Genomic DNA, 19,676 nt, shown 5'->3' on the forward strand with positions numbered 1-19,676 from the left:
TGAGATTTGCCGAAACTGAAGAAACTCCACAGTCGTGTTTTCCGTGGAGAACAACGGGTGGAGGCGAAAAACACAGATACATGTCGCCGGCAGAGAAGGAGGTTCGCCGCACGGGGCAGTCGCCTTCAGAGGAAGGTGAGTCCCTCAATACAAACACGGGGGTCTTGACCCTTTCGCAGCGTTCCTCTACTCCATCGAAGGTATCCACCCCGGGCGAAATTGTGTCAGGCAGTGAAGCGCCTTCAGCGTTCGCTCCTTTCACCTGTGAGTCTTGCACCGTCACACCTGCTTCACGCTCAGGCCACGACTCTACGGTATATTCGTTCTTTTCATCTGCGGATAATGCCTTGTCCTCATGCGCGTGAGGCTCTGATGTTTTCTCACGGGTGCAGAGGCTGTCTTCAAGATCAGTCATCAGGCCATGAGAGCCCTTCTGCGAGGCAGAATTCGCATTGCAGTTGGGAAGTGTATTGGGAAAGCTCGTACACGCCAAGGGCAAACCTTCACTCCGACATTCTCTATATTCAGGTTGTATCCCTAAGCCTCTGTCACTGTTTGTATTCTGTTGATCAGAAGAAGAAGGAGAAGAGAGACTGAAGAAGCTGTTTGGGGCACGCGGGCCTGAGACCTGTCGCTCACATCCGATGTCGGCAGCGGTGCATGGTGACTTCTCCATCGTGTTAAAAAACCAAAACCTGGATGTAAAGTGTAAGCTGAAGGGCGTTTTTCCATGCAAAGTACGGACGTTCACACGCGTATTATAGAGCGAGAATATTATGGCCAGAATACAGTTCTGAAAACCAAACGATGTTTCGCATAGTACAATCAGCTCCAGTACATGTCGTCACGTTGTCCTTCTGCCGTCTTTGAAGAAGATTCAGTTGCCCATTTCTCCCGCTTTTGTAAGCCAACGTCTGCACTGTTGCCGTTGCCTCGTTCCTGATTTGTCAAAGCTCACCGGAAATTACTTGGTGTGTTCTTGTCTCTCGCATATCTTTCTTCTGCAGGAGACTCCTCCACAATATATATAAACGTACACGATGTCCGGCGTGCACACTCCAAACATTTATTCGCTCGACACCGCGGCAACCACCTGTTATTCATTTATTTATATATACCTCTTCCGTCCAAGCAAAGGCTGACGGCGACAGCCGTTATGTCGTTCCAACTGGGCCTCCGGGTCGAAAAAGACGCAAACGCGATGCATCAGGTGATCTCCTGTGATAAATACAGGAAGTCGCGAAGTTATATTGTTCCACAACGAGTCTTCGATGCAGATATTACCATGTGTCATAGAGATGACGGTAACAGTGACCAACTGCTATAATCAAAGCGAGACACGGGAGGTTCGAACAACACAATCTGGGCAGTCATCGAAGCTTCTGGATAGCGCCACACTCGCAAAAGAACCTCCGCCGATGTAAACTCAACTCCACCGTCGGTTTCAAAAGGCCATCCCTCTGGACCACAGCTCCGCTAAATAGAAGAAGTATTTATTTTTTGACACATGATGTGGCTCACAAAGTTTCGTAGAAGGTAGAGAAACTGACCAGCGCACGGCGAGGGAAGTCGCTTGAGTAAGAGTGTCACGCTTCGTGATCGTGTCACTTTCTGTTCCTAAGGAATTGTTTGCGGTCCTCACAAACAGATGAGTGACCAAGAAATGAGAGTAATGCGTGCTTCTCCCCAGAAAGTGTTTTACGCGCTTCGTGTCACAGATAGGGTCATGTTCCCGGGCAGCGTTCAACAGAATCAGGACTACTTTGTTCACTAAAGACGCACAGCAGCGGTTGTGTGCACAGCAATTCTGATTCACGTTGAAACCCAACAGAGGTTTCTGAGAGAAGGTAGCGACAGCTGACACGTCTTTATGAATGATGCGCACGCATCAGGCTTGATATTGTAACACGCATAGACGAGCTGTGTAGCACATATTGCCGCGGAATGTTGGCGGTCGAAACACATGAAAAGCATCATGGAAATACCCTTTCGATTCAGAGGAATGAAATGGATATTTTGCCTTCGGCTCCTGATAACATCTCTTTCCCTCGAAAACCTTAGCGGCGGGTAGTTGAGTTTACGTGTCCGACACGCTCAGTTTCTTTTTCGCGGCCCTGGATGCAATGAATTCCAAGGGATCACTCCCTAAACCCGTCCACCGTTTCTGGCCAAAAAGAGTTTCTGTTCTCCCGACGAACGAGAACCCCACGCGCGAATCTGGTTGCTTCAGAAATCAGGATTCAGTGGGCGTTCAAGCTGAATCGTTTTGTAAGGAGCTAGCCAAAAATCATGTCGATGGATGGGGCTGATGTCAAACCAGCGAGCTCCAAAAACCGGAAGCGTGGCTGTCATCGTCCGACCCAAGGCAACAGGCACACCCACATTTAAACCGATCGACAGTACACATGATGGGCATGTGTTAGTCACTATCCAACAGGGAGGTGAGGTTTGGTTGCGAGCAGTAACCTAACAGCAGGAACAAGCGGTTGTTTAACACATATTTTGGAGTACACGTTAAGCCACGACAGAAACAAGCGCGTCGACCAGTTTACCCTGCAACATCATTGAGATGGCTCCAACTAGCTGTAACGTCTTCCGAAGGGCTTCCTGTCACCACACCTGAACGTTCAGCTATATCAGTAGCTTTCCAAACGCTCTACGAATTGGTTGGCAAATTCGATGGTAGGGCGTGTGAGAGGGACGCTACATGGATGCTCGCCTCCAATTTCGTTTCTCGTTTCATATTCCTGTCGGGGAAACAGCACGGCACTGAATTCTTGAGGGTAAGGTGTGGGTACACGGTAGCTGTCCACAGCTAAGTCGTAGAGAACAAGTCAAATACGTACAAGAATATGCAGACGGAGTTCTTTGCAAGTATGCGTTTCTGAGTTGTTGGTGAACGACTCACCGTGGAATAGGGAAACAATGCCAAACGTGCACAGGCTCTGCAGTGGGACAGAGGCTATGAAGAGGTTCATCCCGTGAACGACTGTGGGAAGTAATCAGAAGATGCATACATGTCCGTGCTTGTCATTATCCATTTCTTGGAAAGAGACTTAAAACGCTGACACAACCGATATCGCCGAAAGCAGATCCGGTGTGTACATGGAATTTCAGACGCTTGTCTAGTGCACGGTAGAACATGTTGGCGCAAGCTGGGGCATGGCTTGGCCTACGCTATTGCAACAGTTATCAGATTTTATTGTCGTCAGTAAAACTGATTTTCTAGATGTGCTTGGAGCCGTCTGCTGACTAAAGAGGGATGACCCTCCCAATGTATGATTCTTGCTTGTGACAGTCATGTCACACACCGTAGATAAACAAACCAGATACGCGTTAGAAGTGTGAAACGTCTGACTACGGAATTGCCCACGCCCACAAACTAGTCTCTGATGACTTCTTCGGGCAACAGAAACGCACATTGATGATGGGCTGGATATGCGTCCAGCACAACGATCCTGAGAACAGGCGAACTTTGTTTGTGACAAGGCTGAACTCAGCAAAGCTGTTGCCGTCCGCTGCCCTTTGAAAGACATACAACCGCAATATATCGGCAACCCGGAAAGATATATCACTCCATGATATATATATATATATATATATATATATATATATATGTTCAACCACAGGCGACAAAGCGGCGTAGATTGCAGCGTCACGCGTGGCAGCTTGGAGAGATGCGGTTAGTTCTCTGTCTTGCGGGTTGTAGCCAGTATGCATTGCTAGAGTACTCTCGCTGGAGTCGAAATCTCTTTAGACAGTCTACCAGAGGCTTCGAAAGCAATGCCTAGTTGCTTGCCATCCAGGGAGCTTAGCGGAGTTAAAAGAAGTCCCCAGGTCTGCTAGAGTATCTGGAGTCAATGAATATTACAGTGAATAAGCGACATTTTTTCCCTTGACATGTTCGCTTCCGCAATTTTTTCATTTTTTCAGATGCCTTCTCACTTGTTGCACACAAAGTTGTTTGTCATATTCGCCCCTGTGTCCTGCTAAAAAAAATTCAACTCCAAATCCTCACGCCATACTTGACGACGCTACCAACATAGTCTGGTTAGTAGCGTCGTGTTTTCGACCCTGAGGAAGAGTTTGGCTCATTGGTCGCTCAATATGAATCAAAAAGAGCCCGCCCCTTATTTTTAAAAATATGCACACGCATTCGTGGTGTTCCCTGCTGGCGACATAAAAAATTCTCCAGACGTGGACGTAGACCACTACCTTATTTCCTTGAATCCGGATTTACCGACGACATGAACGGTGAAATAAGAATGTGGACTTTCAGATTAGATAGTCGCGAAATCAAGTATAAATCTAAAGTGTTTCAAAGTGGCGTTATTACTCAACAGCTTTATCCATGGCGTGTGACACTGCCCCACAGACGAGCGCGCGCCACTGCTCACGGAAAAAAGGTGAAAAGTAGCTGCGTTTAGTCTTCTGACTCAATATTTTTATCTACTCATCGTGTCTGACAAACAATAGTACAGATAAGGCGGCAGTGATTAACTTTCTTACAGTAAGAGATCTGCTCACCGGGGTTGCCAGCGACCAAAGTCCTGCATGCAGATGGAGACTTATTTTCCCGGCGGGAATTAAAAAAGCTGCAGTTCGTATAATTATGTGTGTCACCCAGGTTCCCCTCTGCAATACGCCGTCGAGTTTTCTTCTAGAGTTGGATTTATCCTCTTGACTCATCTTTCCTCCATGCTGAAGAACAAGAGAGCTCTGTTGTGAAGTAGAAAAAGAAATATTCCTCGGTTTGCATATCAAGTCCAGCGCCTAAGCGAATTGACACCACTGTGTCGAATTGTGCATGGGTGCCGTTCCAGGACACAAAGCTCTATTGGTGCCCTTTCACACCGCTTGTACCTGAGTATCTCTCGAAAGTGTGAGCAGCTGAATATGCGAAGGTGTGGATTTATCGAGGGCCTTTGAAGACTCCTCGTGGCCACCCTGCAGGGTTGCGCGTCTCGAGTTTTCTCCCGTAGAGATGTGTCACATGCTTTCATCCAACTGGTTAAGCAATTACATGTATATTTAGATGATTTGATACGATTAATTTTGCGTTTCCGAATGCTTATGTGCATCACAGGGTGTTCCGATCCGTGATATCAGAGTGATACAGTATCGCCACAAATTTTGCCAAGGATGAAGTTCGGCCTCCTTGTGATAGGTCCTGCCGGGAGCGGCAAGAGCACGTTTTGCCACTATATCCATCAGCACATGGAGGTGTTGCGGCGACATTGCCGCTTAGTGAATCTGGATCCGGCAGCAGAGTATTTTGCGTACCAACCCGACATCGACATTCGTGACCTCGTAACGGTTCAAGATGTTGAAGAAGAGCTACATCTTGGGCCAAATGGAGCCCTTGTCTACGCGATGGAATTTCTTCAAGAACAGATAGATTGGTTAGAATCTCAGTTTGCGGATTTTGGAGAAGACGAGCTCTTCATCATTGACTGTCCTGGACAAATTGAACTCTATACACATCTCTCGTTAATGGCGGAAATTTGCAGTAGCATTCAGTCATGGGGCATCAGACTGTGTGCATGTTGTTGTTTGGACGTTTCATTCATGACTGACGCTTCAAAGCTCTTAGGCGGTTCTCTTATGGCTCTAAGCGCCATGGTACAACTCGAGCTGCCCCATATCAATCTTCTTACAAAGTGTGATCTGGTGGATAAGAACCTATCCCTCGCAGCTGCACAAAGGCGTGCTACTGGTCGGCGGGTCAGATCGCGCAGGGACATGAGACGAACGCAAGGGACGCAAGACAGTTTCGAAGATCACTCCGACAGTGAGGAAGAAGACGATGAAGAGGATGAGGACATTAGTCCATGCTCCGCGTCTCGTACATTTGGACTCTCTGCGCTGGCGGCTTGGCCTGATTACGCCGATGAACCGACAGACGCGAAAGAGGCGGCTATAGACGCCCTACTGTCTCGGGACCCCCACCAAATCGTCCAGCAGCTGGATGTGAGCCTTGCTCGTCACCTGCCTGCTCGTGGTTTTGTTGGCTTGTGTCTGGTACATTTTCTTTCTGTCTTCCGATCTTCTGGTTCGCTCTGCCACCAACGCGTTCACACAGATACGACAATGGAGGTCAGCCTTTCGGACGGACCTACGATTAACATTCCCATTCATTCACTCCATAATCTTTATAGATATGAACCGTTACATCCTTTACGTGTGCTCACTGAGCGATACCATCTGTATTACACATTTATGTTTATAATCCTACGACCGTTTATGCATTTGTCGTTTGTTGGTTTGCAAAGTGTGTATCGTTTCTCCTCCTCGCAACACGCTTAGTCTGTGATGAGCAGGCACACCGCTCTACGCTGAAACAATGGATGCGATGAGAGAGTAGGTGAGTATAGCCGGAACCATAATCTACAGCGCATGCGTGAGAGAGACAGTTGTGCTTATTTTTGTTAAATGCCTTTACGCAGCTGAATTATGTCGAATTATCGTGTGGCTGCTCAATGTCTGCGCCTGTTCGTAGGAGTGCATGCCGGCAAAGTACAAGGCGCTCAATGCCGCGTTCGCCACTCTCATCGAGGACTACAGCCTCGTCTCCTACCTACCATGCAATGTTTTGGACGAGGAGTCTTTAGCCGTTGTGGCATCTGCCGTAGATCACGCTGTTCAATATGGGGAAGATATGGAAGTCCGGGAAAGTGACTTGATTGGCAATGCACAAGGCGACTAGGTTCCGCTCCTGTCGTGACTTCGGCACTTTGCGTTCTCAGCAGAAAATATTGCTGTGAGTGTCTGTGCCAGAGGCTTGAATGTTGCTGCATAACCGTCCTGGTGTCGAATGTCCATGCAGACCTGTTGTTGGCTTTTCCCGTGAACTTCATGCTGGGTGATAAGGCTTCAGAAAATTGCAACTCCTTGATACTAAGCACCATTTTTCACATGGAGGTTGGTCTCCTTATCTGTGTACTGTGAATAGTCTTTCGACTGGTAAACAGGTATCAAAAACCATGTGAGCGTATTTTCAGGAGTTTTTTGTTCAGGTTGAGAGGCTTTCCTGAAATGTGTGTCGCCTTGTTGAACGGTAGTTACATTTTGTTTCGTTGTCTTGTCCCCACAGTCAAAACAGTAAACACTGGTTCGCGCAAGGAGCTTTTCGCGCCTTATGGCATCGTAAATGAACCCCCCATGCACACATGCTTGTCAGATCGTGGGGGGTGTCCTCCTCGGGTATTTGTTTTAGTGGTTGAGCTCTGGTTGATTACCATCTTGCTTCTACTTCAGCGTCCAAGGTGCACGGTATCCTACAAGCAGAAAGTAGTGGATGGCGAGAGGCGGGCTCTGACGGGACTTCAGGGGATCTGTAAAAGTTGGGGGGTTCCATAATGCTCACATCAATGCGAGCCGCCCCCAGTGGTACAGCGAGTGAGCTTGAGGGTTCTCTTCGGTCAGGCTCATAGAGCTCTTCGTGTGAGAGAATCTTCAAGGGTGGTGAACCGAAGGTAGTGTGCAGTTGGAGAGCGCGACAATTCAACTTGATCTGGGAATTTGGCGTATTGACACGCCGTCACCGTTCAATTGCATTGATAGACGAAATTCATCCTCGGTGCATTTCCCGGCGCTGGCTGGCCGTCCTTCAACAAAGTTCGGGAAATCATGGCTCCCACATTTTATTTCTAGTGGACACAGTTTACAGAGGAATTCCGAGCTGCGAAGCTGCTCTACTGTGACGTTTCCACACCTCTTCAGGCTCATACCGGGCTCCTGGCGTATCAGTGTCAACTAACGTGCGACAATCAAGGTCTGTTTCTACGAGGAATGTTATAGACAGGGGACCGACATCGGCTACCATACAACCTGGGTGCCGCATTACGATGACGTCAGCATCTGGTTAGCGCGCATTTCGTCGTGTAATTATGATCTGTTATTACCGCCAACTAATACTGTTGCCAGCGCAAAAATATCAATCGTTTCCTTCCCTCCCCTACTCTGCTTTTCCCACTGAACTTCCGCATGGGACACGAGATCCCGTACGCCTGCGTCTATCAGTCATGTCGCCTCTGCTGTATTTTGAAGCGGATCCTTGCTTGCTGTGTGGGCTGACGCATCAATGCAAAACGCAACTGGCAAAATACACAGCGCGACCGGGTACCGGACACATCGCACACAAACCGTCGCGCGGTGCGACGTCGTTCAGTGCTTGTCGGTATGTGCAGCGGACTTCGACAAGCTAAGGGTTCGGGTTCTTCGCAGAAGCGACCATGCATGGGATTCGGCAGCTCTTGGAGCGAGATAGTTTGCCGAGTAGTTGTTTCATAAATCTCTTGCGACATCAACCGCTATGGATGAACTGTCCAACTCCTTGCTCCCACCCGTTCGGCGAATTCCTCTTTCTCGTAGTTTTCATCCTTCTTTTAGTTTATCTACACTTGTGTTTCCCATGCCACCGACTACCGGAACTGCAGCTGCAGCAGCGTTTCTGAACTACTCTTCGAGGACATTTCTCTCACCAGAGACTGTTCAGGCTTAGTATACAGCAACAGGAAACCACACACGGGGATCTTAATGTCGGGAGCGCAAGCTCGTCTACTCGCACATCACGATCAATATACCACGACTTGCGTCGGGATCCCGCCGATGTTGGGGTATCGTTTCTTACGCTTGTAATCGAAGAGAGACGCAGCCTCCATCAGAACGGCAGACTTGTACCGACAGTCACTCGTTGTAACCATACAGCGCAAAGTTTTGAAAATTAAACTGCAGTAAGGTGGGGGGAGCAAAACTGCCGCAAGTTGCTCGCCAGTGAGGCATGATTAGATTCACGAGGCGATGTTTAAGGGATACGGTGTTCCTTGTTCGGGCTGCGAGCGTCACTGCCGTCGGTAAAGTATTTCAGGGACACACTTCGCTCGACGGACGATAATCCTGTTCGCCATACACTCTCGCGGCTACCAAGGCAGGTCCCCGAACTTAGCAATTTGCTCCGAATTTGGTGTTTGGGGTCTTACCAAAATAACAACCATCGCTTCACTGGACGCTAACGTAGGTCTCCACATTTGTTGTTGTGGGATGAACAATCAACAACGGCACCATAAGGTATATACATACACCTAGCCGCACGCGTCAATACCAATAGTACTAACGAGAAATAGACACTCTCTTAATCCACATCACTCGGGTCTGTTGATTATGGGTAACTTAGGAAAGGGCTACGGTACCTTGTCTGAGCAGAAAGGTATGAAAATCAAGTGCAGCAACGTGTGTTCTTTCTTTGAAGAAGGTATCACATGCCTCTCTGTACGCTGTCAGTCCCTAGCCAAAATCACATTCCTCCTGCCGAAGCTCAAGCACAGGAACCAAGCCACCTCACCGCACGCCGTTCTGTGTCTTGTTCCAGTATCGGAGAAGCCGCGTTTTTCGAACCGCTGTTACGACAGAACGAAAACCACTACAAAAAACAGCACGACTAACCCAAACGACCGACCTCGTACCATGTTTGTATTCAAAAAGCATCATAGCCTACGTACCGTTCGCAAGGGACCATGTTTCCCCCGGGAACGATAGACGATAGATCAACAAATATTCCCGAGATCAACAGTCTGGACTCCAGAGGAATGAAAAACACATGAGTTGCAACCCGGACTCTTCTAACAGGTACGTGCATGTCAACACAAAAAGTGGCACAAAGTGAGTTTTGCATTGGCATCTGAGTGTCTACGACACCAGAAACTGGAAAAGTCATAAAACGTTGTATTTCGGTATACAACAGCAGTCCGCTCACTCAAGATGCACGTGCGTAGCACCGCGTTATTCCGTAAGAGGTTGTAGAATAATTACGGGCGGCGTAGGCATGGGCATCATGTACTTTCCCAGAATGACGGTACGCATAAACTAGTAATTTCCTCAATGCCTCTTCAGGTGATCCACGACCGAAAAAGAAATCAAAGCGCCTGAAGAATTTCAGATAGCACGTGGGCCTGTCGGATTTATTGAGGTGACTGTTTCGTCATTTGTAGCCATGTCAACATTCATTGAGCGATGACAGTGCAACATAGGAAAATCTGCTTCTCACGATCTGATATTTGACACAACAACGCAAGTTTCTGTGGTACCCGACAGAGTGACGTGTTGCAACCGTTTTCCCCCAAACAACGAAAAACTCGCCTGAAGGCAGTGAACAATCCGGTCATATAGGCAAGAAACAACGGAAACAGCTGAGATGCCCCCGCGACAGGCACGTGTAAGGGCACATCGCCACATATAGCACAGAGATCGAAAGTGCTATGTAGCCGAGGTTTCTCGGGAACAAGTGCATTGACTCGCTCAAAAGCTTGTGAGAATGCAGGTAACGACCTATTGGTACCTTCAACCATGCCCGACCTTTGTTTTCCATAAAAAACTAAGAGCCATTTCCTCTATCGTCAGAAGTAGCACAATACCGCTCTTCAGTGGGCGGTTTGTGACGTTGTTTTCTTGAAACAAGCTTCCGCAGATTCGGACGAACATGTGAAAAACATATATCGCTTTATGGGTAACACTCCTTCGAATTGATACCTTCCTTCAGACAACAAGCAGACGGAACAAGGGCCTCCTCTGCATAAGATAATAATATACATAGGTATTCTCTTACATGTACCCAATGCATCACGCCTTACAGTCAATGCAGTGGCGTTTTTCCGCAACACACTGAAAGCAGCATTCGCGACCTCCTGGTTGTATTACTGTCATTTTCATCTCTAACGCCACACTCTTGCCTCGAGTTCAAGTAACCACTGAATGATAGTGTCAGCCGTGGACAATCACCCCTTCCACCCCATTGGGTGCGCGTCGATTACTTCTTTCAATATAACCTAGGTGGGAAAAGGACCGCCTATTAGGCTTAACGAGACGGCTATGAATGTTACCGACCACCGCCGTCACCATTCGTTTCCCACCCACTGCTCACAACGACTAATCCAAGCTCCCACTCATCCACCGTCATTCCGCCCCCCACAGTTTGGCACTCCTGAAGATAGTCATCCTTGCGTCCCTCCTGTGTCCAGTTATTCTTCGCACACGGATGCACGCTCTCCTCACGTCTAGTACGATTCACACACCACACAGCAACACTCGCAGTTCTGTCATACCCTCTGGGGCGGCATAACGTTGTGAACCAACACGATTTAGTTCCTGCAATTGTGCACATACCAAACGTCGAGTTTTACATGAGTTCCACAGCGGCGACTTCGCAGGCACCATGAGACGGTGCTAGTATCTCTGGTAATGTCACCACAGAAACCAACTACGAAGTCGCTTGAGAGCACGACTACACCTAGCCAGAAACGCAGTGGAAAATGACGGCTTCTGGTTCTCCAGTATCGGCCTCAGGCACGCGACCACTCCGCGTCCTAAACGGTTTCGCGTTAGAAATCAAATGTGGTGCATCAGCAGCATGCCACTACAAAACGGGCTGTCGTCTCCCTAGCTGCCTCTTCCACCGTTCGTAGGCTGCAGCCTCACCGTGCAGTCTGCGGATGCGCAGTCGCAATAAACTCGTAGCCGTGCAGAGCAGCAGAACGGTCTTGCATCACGTTGCTCCTGATATTCATTTAGCGCTTTGCACCGTTTCCCATTATGCACGTGCCCACATTTGCGGTACACAAGAAGCACAATATACAGGATTACGGGACAAAGGACTTCCCGGTTCGTGACACGCTCGCCAAACTCAGTTCTTCGCTTTATCAAATTCTACGGCCGCTGTAAGCCTCAGTCTTGGGCTCTAGCCACATTCGTTTCATCGACGATTTAAACTCGGTCTGTGCGTCGTTACTGGCGTTTCGTCTGCTGCCGATGGCTCTCCCCTTTATCCTCTGAGGGTGCATCTGCAATCGGTTTAGCTGTGACGTCGGGAGGAGGGCCTCCGACGTCTCCGTAAAACTTGCTTATCATGTCTTTCAACTGTTGACGAAACACGGCCAGTACAACGTCTGACTGAAGTCCTAGAGGTGTGTCACCTATGAGACGTTCAGTCGTACTGCGACGTTGCAGTCCCCGCCCGCTGCCTCGTGCTTCATTCTCGGAATGCGATGCGAACGGTTGAAGTGACCCAGGATTCGGGAGGTCCGTCATGCTTTCGGTATTGCGCCCATCCTGGTTATCCTGTCGCAGACTCTGTGTTCCATCGTGTATCCACGCAGTCGTGTGCCCGTCCACACCATGTGTGTGACCGTTTAGTCGGGTGCCCTTTTGGACATTTATCAGCGTGAGCTGCTGGAACTCAGACGCTACCAAAGCGTCGTTGAGCATAAACGATTCGCTGTCTTCTGTACCACATTCCTGCACTCGTATCCCAGGGCCTGCTGCTTGGCACAGTCCAGAGGGCCAGCTGCTATGGCTTCTGCCATTCTCACAATTCTCATTTGTGGAGAAGCAGCTGCTTAATTTGCCGGACGCCTCCGCCAAAACCCTCGGGGCAACCGACCTCTCCTCAGGCCTTCCTCCGTTAAGTGGCCTGCAACATTTTGGACCGTTGATGTACTCCAAATCCGAGCGAGACCCAAAAATTTCGCATAAACTGGCCTCGACGCATCGTGTGTCCATCAACGATTGTAGAGAGATTCCTGCAGTTCCTTCGCTAGCCGGTGAGGCGCTGAGGGACTTCGACATCCTAGCTGACGTGGATGCATCAATCATCTGCCCTGTTTGTAATGTTGTGCGGTCAGCTGCCTCTCTTCCAAGGCGAGCGGTCATGAGCAAGGATGACGCCACCAGACGGCTGAGTATAGAGGTCCAGAAACCAGATACACACGCGCACACTGGTCTCGGCGAATTTGTGTTTCGAGCTGGCACAGGCTACACACATTTTTCGAGATTAACTGGCGAGGGAATGCAGTTCGAATCAACTTTCAACGTATTTCTTGCATATCGTCGCGACTCTCTTACCTGCTGCTTCTCTCATCAGACGCGACCGCCTTTTGCGCACAATCCGATTCCCACAGCCCAGCGGCAACATCGAAGTGTCGCCACTGCCACTGAGCCTCTTGTTTTGTCCTGATTTACAAGCACGGGCGAGGGCACGGAGTACGACTGGCTACGTTACGTGCTACGAAGCATATGCAAAGGACGTTCGCATGTCTGCAAGGGACGTGCATGAAACCCGGGCGCAAAACAAATGGCTTTCTCGAATCATATACATGTCTGAGAAACTACTGTCATTCCCTTCACATAATGTTCTTACTTCTTGCTGTCTTCGACTTCTTCAGTCGAGTGAGCGAAACTGCAGTGCGGATTCCGGCACCGCCCCACCTGCACAGTACAGAGCAGAGGTTGCAATATTCGCATTCCAAGAGAGGCCACCCAGATGCTGCTGAAACCGGGTTGACCTACGAAGCCGGCATCGATCTCACATTCCTTACATCGTCAACAGTAATGTTACGCAAACTCAACGCACTATGTGCACGCCTGCAACTAGTAAAGCACAGATATAGTTCCGTTTTGACAACCACCTTACTTTCAGATATGAAAGGCATAACTTCTTCACGACCGGCAGTACCCGCAGCTCGGCTCGGCAATGTGCTGCACAAAGCAGGAATCAATGCAATAACATCATGCCATACCACGAGCGTAGATAACTCATTTGCCGTGTTCCTTTGTGAGTACCACCGCATACACCCGCAAACCGTTTTCATGCACGCTGCCACTCCTCTATGTCGGCACCATGTTAGAGGCTGGTTGCCACGACTACACACATCTGTTATCGTATCCCTGGTTTGAATTCCATATATGCCAACCGGATCCATGTTTCATTGTGTTAGCATGGTTTCGAGAACATTCACTATATCTATGAGTCTATTTCGGGCTTCCATACAGCTGCCAGACGCATAACCCACCATCTCACCGGTGTCAGCGCGACGCAAGCTCGTACACACTGACGTACTCTCTAATTTACAAACAGTCATAGTTTTGCCATTCATGGTGCTGTGAAGATGAGAACTTACCGTAGTTGCAGAGGTCGCCTCTCAAGCACTTGCCCTGTTCGAACCAGGGACAGATTTTCGTTTTGCTAAACATCACTCTCCGAAGGACTCGTTTTTTGGGGTCTTGGGGAGCGATACCTTTCGTTCTTAGAAACGATCCATCCGTTTTTTGAATTATACACGGTCCATTGCCTCGAATGAGTCCCTCCGACGCCAATGATGAGTTCCTTCGCTCTGAGCCTTGTAGCATCATCGTCCCTCCTGCTACCACTTGACCTTTCCCCCCTTGAGCTCCTACATCAAATAGCGAAGGTGCTGCGCAATTATTGTAAGAGAGGCGACCAGGTCGACTGCATGCTGTACCTGCTACGTGCTCCTCCAACGCGTTCCAGATCGTGTGGTCCAGCAGTGGGAACAAGTTGGTTTCAATTGCATCTTCATTTGAAGAACTCGACATTGGCCGTTGATGTCGCGCTGACACGCGTCCTCTCTCGCCCGTCAAAGGATCACTCCATGTGGATCCACTGTAGCCCTCTGCTGCACTCTCACCATCCGCTAGGAAGGAGCTCCCGCATGTTTCACCCACATTTCGCTTGGTCTCTTCATAAGCGACTGGTTCCCCAGCTTCTGTAACGGCATCACTTTCAACCACACTCCTGTCTGTATTGCTGAGGGCACAATTGCCATCTTGGACACAAGCAGTCGCAGAGCACACACCGCTCCAATGGCACTGGGTGCGCTTTTCAGGAGGCATTTCATGTGTGAGACCCGCACGGAAATCCACAAATTGGGAATCTTCCGTATTGAATGCATCTCCATTAGCAGATGGTATGCAGGTCACTGATGCCACGCGGCGTACCGAGGACGATGCCACACCGTCTAACGATGGTGCTAGCAAGATACCAGGTTCAACTATGTGGTGATGCCTATCGTCACCGTCTGAAAACCCCGTTGTGGTCGGTACGGTTCCAGTTGTGCTTTCACATCGTCCAGCCGGTGTACCAACAGTACACAGTGACCAACTCTCCAGTCCCGCTTCAACCTCGTAGCTCGAGCAAGCCTGCATCTTGGCTGTGTCTTCTATGTTGAACGTCTCAGCATCTGCAGTGACAGCTGTAGTCGTGTTTGGGCACGCGTCCATTATTTCGAAAGAGTCAGTCACTTGTCTCCTGGCTGCTGCCTGCGAACAACCACTGCCTGGTGAGAATTTGCTAACAGGCGCAACTGCAGTTGGCAACACGTCCCCACTCTCAGGAGCTCTGGGACACACAGCAGGCGGAGGCACGTTCGGCGCCGAAGGAAAAACAGCGCCCCCACCGAACGCACCAGACTCATCACACGCATTTCCGTCACGGGAGTCGCTAACGACGTCGAATATCATGGTTGGCCTGTGTGTGGCACCCGCGGCCCCCATCCAAGCATCTTGTTCTTCGTGGGCAATGGGCAACGAAGCCGAGTTAATCTGCGACTGTGGCATCCCCCCTAATGGCATGTGGTCCCACTCACAAGCGGATGGAACGCCCTCGGCTCCACCAAGACTCCGTTCCCACCTCTTTGTTGTTGATTCAGTGTCCGTGTAGGTCAAATTGGAGGCTTGCCAGTTTGAACCAGACGGCTGAAGCACAGATTTCGTGCTGGTGGCAGCATCAAGCTTAAGAACACTGGTATGCGCTCCAATAGCTGCGCCTGTCGACACATTGTTGAACAACTGCTGTCGAGCCGGTTGACTAGGTCTCGGGCGCCAGAGGGTCCCTGATGTGTGCTCTTGTATCTGGCGCACCTGATAAACCTCATTCTGGTCGAAAGAGAGACGTCGGCTTTCGCTGGGGTTGCGCGCGCCTGAAAACGTTTGCCGGCTGCATTCAGGGGCCCAACGCAGAAGCGGCGGGGAACTGGGAGGCGGCTCCGAAACAAAAAGCGATTCCTGAGGTTCCAGTGTGCCTGAAAAGGACGCTACGCCCCCTGCCAATAGTTGCATGGAAGTGCCAGATGTGGAGACGTCTGTAGATTCGATTTGGCTGCCAGCTGAGCCCCAGCATATCCCCCGTTGAGCTCTCACCGGTGACGGGGGTAGCGTCGCTGTGCTCGTGAGAGTTGACACCGATGAGATTGGCGCCTCGAAAGACACAGAACCGCACGACAGCACAGGTTGCCCAGTAGAAGCATCTGGCATGCACAGGCTTCGGTCTGGTGCGTGGCACTCGCGGCCGCAACAAGGCTTGTCAGCCCGCGGCCGACCAAGGCTCGTGTTCTTCTGCTGCACTTGCGACCCTATCATTCGCAAACCTTCAGCGTGATCAACCTCATCAGGCACTGAAAACCAATTCGCATCAGTGGCCGTAGGTGCCACACATGAGGACACGCATGCCGCCTGTTGCTCATGGCCAGATTCTGGCAATTCAGACAAAAAACCGGGCGTCACCGGTCTGGTTGACCCTCCAAGGTGCCAGGCGCTGGCAGTCATATGCACTGCCCCTCCTCCCCGCAATAGAGACATGGAGACAACTGGATGTTGCGGTGCTTACTCAAAAAACGTTTTCCACCCCTCACGACCTACAAAATACAATACGTTAAAGAGAACACACAAGCGGAAACGGCTGGAACACCTGACTCTGACACGTAATGCTCAGACTCGATCGCCAGGGAGAGAAGAAGCTACAATTAGTTGCGCGGCGGCCTTTCCTGCGTGGTGCTGACGGACTGTAAACACACGCCCGCCTGCAGACCAGAGGTCAGGGCTTCGAACAGAACCTGCATCAGCAGCATGCGCCGGCCTCTGTCTTGAAACATAAGGCCACAGCGATTCGTCAGCAAATAACTACCACATCGCAATGCGGGTTTCCGTTCTCCTCATCAGCTCGACGGTGAGGTCCCCTTCGGAACGAATCATGACAGCCTGTATATATCACTTAATCGGAGACTTCGGATACCTATTACCTACACTCGGAAATTAGGGCGGTTATTCGTCCTCTACCGTATCAATTTGAAAAATAAGCAATACGGAAAAAAGGCGGTTGTTTGTATTCGATTTTACTCGAGAATACGGTATGAGGGTGCATGTGCGCTGTCACCATAACCGGGAGCCGTCATTCCACCCGATTTAGCTCCTGGAAGAGCACACATCAGCAGTGGGGTCAAACGCAAAAACTCCGGCCTTTAGCGACAAGACAAAAAACCTGTTGAAACGGTATGTATTTCAAGCAGCGGTGGCGGTGCGGACAAAACCCGTAGGGGTAGCTGTTCGGCGGCTGGCATGAGTGAGGCAACAACAGAGTCGAGGTGAATCACACCCCTGTACACACCATGGCAGGTTACACGAGCAGCCGATCTAGACACCCAGAACAAATCCATACCACAAACGTCGCTGCCCAACGTAGCGGCTATAATCCCTGAGGTATGTTGGACAATTCTGAAACGGTTAACCTGTGGGCGTAATTTGGTCCACTGTATCATCGAAGCATGGTATTGCCAAGCTGTCCAGTGAATCGTATGAAACAAAATGCGGTTCTGCTCACACAGAAAAACGCTGCAGATCGTGTACGACACACGTCAAGGAGCACATACTTCAGAATGAAACTAAACGGTCGCCTTCATAAACGAACAAGCTGGTCGTTGCGAGTACATTCAAACGCAGAAGTCGTCTGTGCTCGCCCCAATTATTCACTGAGAACAACCGGGATCCGCGGATAAACGCGTCGACTACACACTCCCCATTCACAGAGCAGTAAAAATTATATAACGGCTCGATTGGATCATCAGAAAAACTTTCTTTGCACATCCTAAAACAGGTGAACATGTGGAGCTGCCGCTGTATGTGCAATGTCATGTCTACCACTCAAGCCGCCCTCCATCTTACAGCAGCTCCCCGTGTCTCAGGGGCCCTTCCGGAGATCAAACGAGCCACAGGGAAAACTTGCAGCACAACCGACCACTTCCGTCTTTCTAAAAAAACGCTTCGAAAGAAGCTAGTGCCACACAATCTGCAATTGTTGATTCACGACTTTAGATCGGCGAGACAGGTGGTTGAAGGTTGGTTCACAAACAGGGTTGCTAGAGGTACTGGCATTAACACTGATACATTCCAAAGCGACACCTCGCTGACAATTTCCCTGACGCACCAAGACCCGGATATGCAGAAGTATCCACGATTTTAATTTCATCAAAACGACATTAAAAAACACGGGAATCAGACGAATATGAAAGCTTCGCCAACAATAAAACCCTATTTCATGCCTGTTTCCCGGGGGCTAGTGCTATCGAATCTTTCACCCCCACCCTCCGGATATCCCCGCCAAATCTGTAGTGTCTCTGTCTTTCACGTATCTCCATAACTGGAACCTCCTCCTGCTCTACCTTGAATCTTTAAACACACATAGTTTTCCCGCGGAATGGCACGTGCTCCAGACAGACAGGATGCATCATGCAAGCACCAACCAAATCGAGCACTGGCTCAGTTGTAATACACTCCGGGTGTACAGGGTGACGTTTTCAATACGGCGACACACCGAAACGTTCCCCAGCATGGTGACAGACCTTGCCCGAACGACCGGCTGCTGTCCATCGCTGACCCTCACTCACATCTGTCTCGCTGTAGCTACCTGTGCGGCCGGCACTTAACACGTCGGACTGATAATCATAACAACTGTCGCGAGACAGTGGAACACCTGTTCGACAGAGCGTTGGTCAACCACGCCTTTACACCCCCTCACCCTGTGGTGAAGAGCCGATGGTTTCGAGGAAGCTGGAGAGCATGCGGCCCCTGATTAAAATGCCTTTGTGGCGCCTGGGCCGTTGTGGGGAATCCAGCGAAGAATTGCCTGCGGATAGGGGGATTCCGCTATCTTCGGTTTCCCGCGAAATTCACTCCCAGCAGTTGCTAGAGGGTTCGGCATTTCACAAACGGCGGTACCACTTCAGGTCGTTGGCTCTTGCCACATAGCATTTTAATCGCTGCGTCACCTCTCTCCCCACACACAATCGATGACTACGAGAACACCTTCCTGAAAGTAGCATTTTTGATACAGCAGGTGTAGACTTCCCTGTTCGGAGGATGAACAGGTATCAGACTTTCCTTGTCCGCCGACAAGCCGATGTCACATACCGTGCTGTAACTTTGTTCCCAGTGTTACCAAATAAGACTTCAGTTGTGCGAAGAAGACATGTAACACAGAGGAATATTGGCAAGGAAAAATTAGCGTTGGGACAGTTGGTTGCGTGCGATGTGAAATGGGTGATGACTCTGCCGTGTGTCGTGGACCACAACCTGAGGCAATTTTACGGTGCCGACTGAGACGAAGCTAGGACACGGAAATATCTTACCAACCGCTAACAACGGTTGTTCTGAAGAGACTTTCGACGCAAAAGGTCAAACAAGAGTTGTGCGCAATACAAACTAGAACGGCTCAAGCTGAAGAAGACAAATGTCCACGTGAACCTTCCTTTGTCAATCTGTGTCGAATACGTTCGGTGCCACCTCTTTTCACTAACGAGGAGCGATTTGGCGTGATCGTGCACAGGCGTGGCATGAGGCACTCTTGTTCCTCGACAACTGTTACATACTCTCGGTTAGTGTTGCTGATGTGTCAATAACAGCACATCGCAATGTACTGTTGTGTCTTGTGATTCTAGCTGGAATATTCGCGACAGACGACGCTGCATCCACAACCAAGACACAGAAGACGATCTCTGAGGCGTTGGCAGTTGACACATTTGTAGGGAAAGTCGGGCACTTTGGAATCTGCAGAGTAT

The 19,676-nt window shown here is 49.8% G+C and overlaps 2 protein-coding genes across 2 annotated transcripts; one reads left to right on the top strand and one right to left on the bottom strand.

Moving 5' to 3' along the window:
• The first annotated feature begins 4,309 nt into the window (after window positions 1-4,309).
• Window positions 4,310-8,470, top strand: TGME49_213650 (ATP-binding domain 1 family protein). The gene is made up of 2 exons (XM_018779614.1): window positions 4,310-5,970; window positions 6,500-8,470. Exons 1-2 carry the CDS (start codon window positions 5,143-5,145, stop codon window positions 6,704-6,706), a joined length of 1,035 nt encoding a protein of 344 aa, XP_018637898.1. The 5' UTR covers window positions 4,310-5,142; the 3' UTR covers window positions 6,707-8,470.
• A 198-nt stretch (window positions 8,471-8,668) lies between these two features.
• On the bottom strand, window positions 8,669-18,562 carry TGME49_213660 (zinc finger (CCCH type) motif-containing protein). Its single transcript, XM_002371062.2, has 5 exons — window positions 13,950-18,562; window positions 13,463-13,527; window positions 13,190-13,257; window positions 12,895-13,002; window positions 8,669-12,727 (listed from the first exon to the last, which is right to left on the bottom strand). The coding sequence occupies exons 1-5, from the start codon at window positions 16,423-16,425 to the stop codon at window positions 11,779-11,781; spliced, it is 3,666 nt and encodes a 1,221-aa protein (XP_002371103.2). The 5' UTR covers window positions 16,426-18,562; the 3' UTR covers window positions 8,669-11,778.
• Between the last annotated feature and the right edge of the window lie 1,114 nt (window positions 18,563-19,676).

This window comes from Toxoplasma gondii, chromosome V (assembly GCF_000006565.2).
Source record: "Toxoplasma gondii ME49 chromosome V, whole genome shotgun sequence".
NCBI classification, from domain to species: domain Eukaryota; phylum Apicomplexa; class Conoidasida; order Eucoccidiorida; family Sarcocystidae; genus Toxoplasma; species Toxoplasma gondii.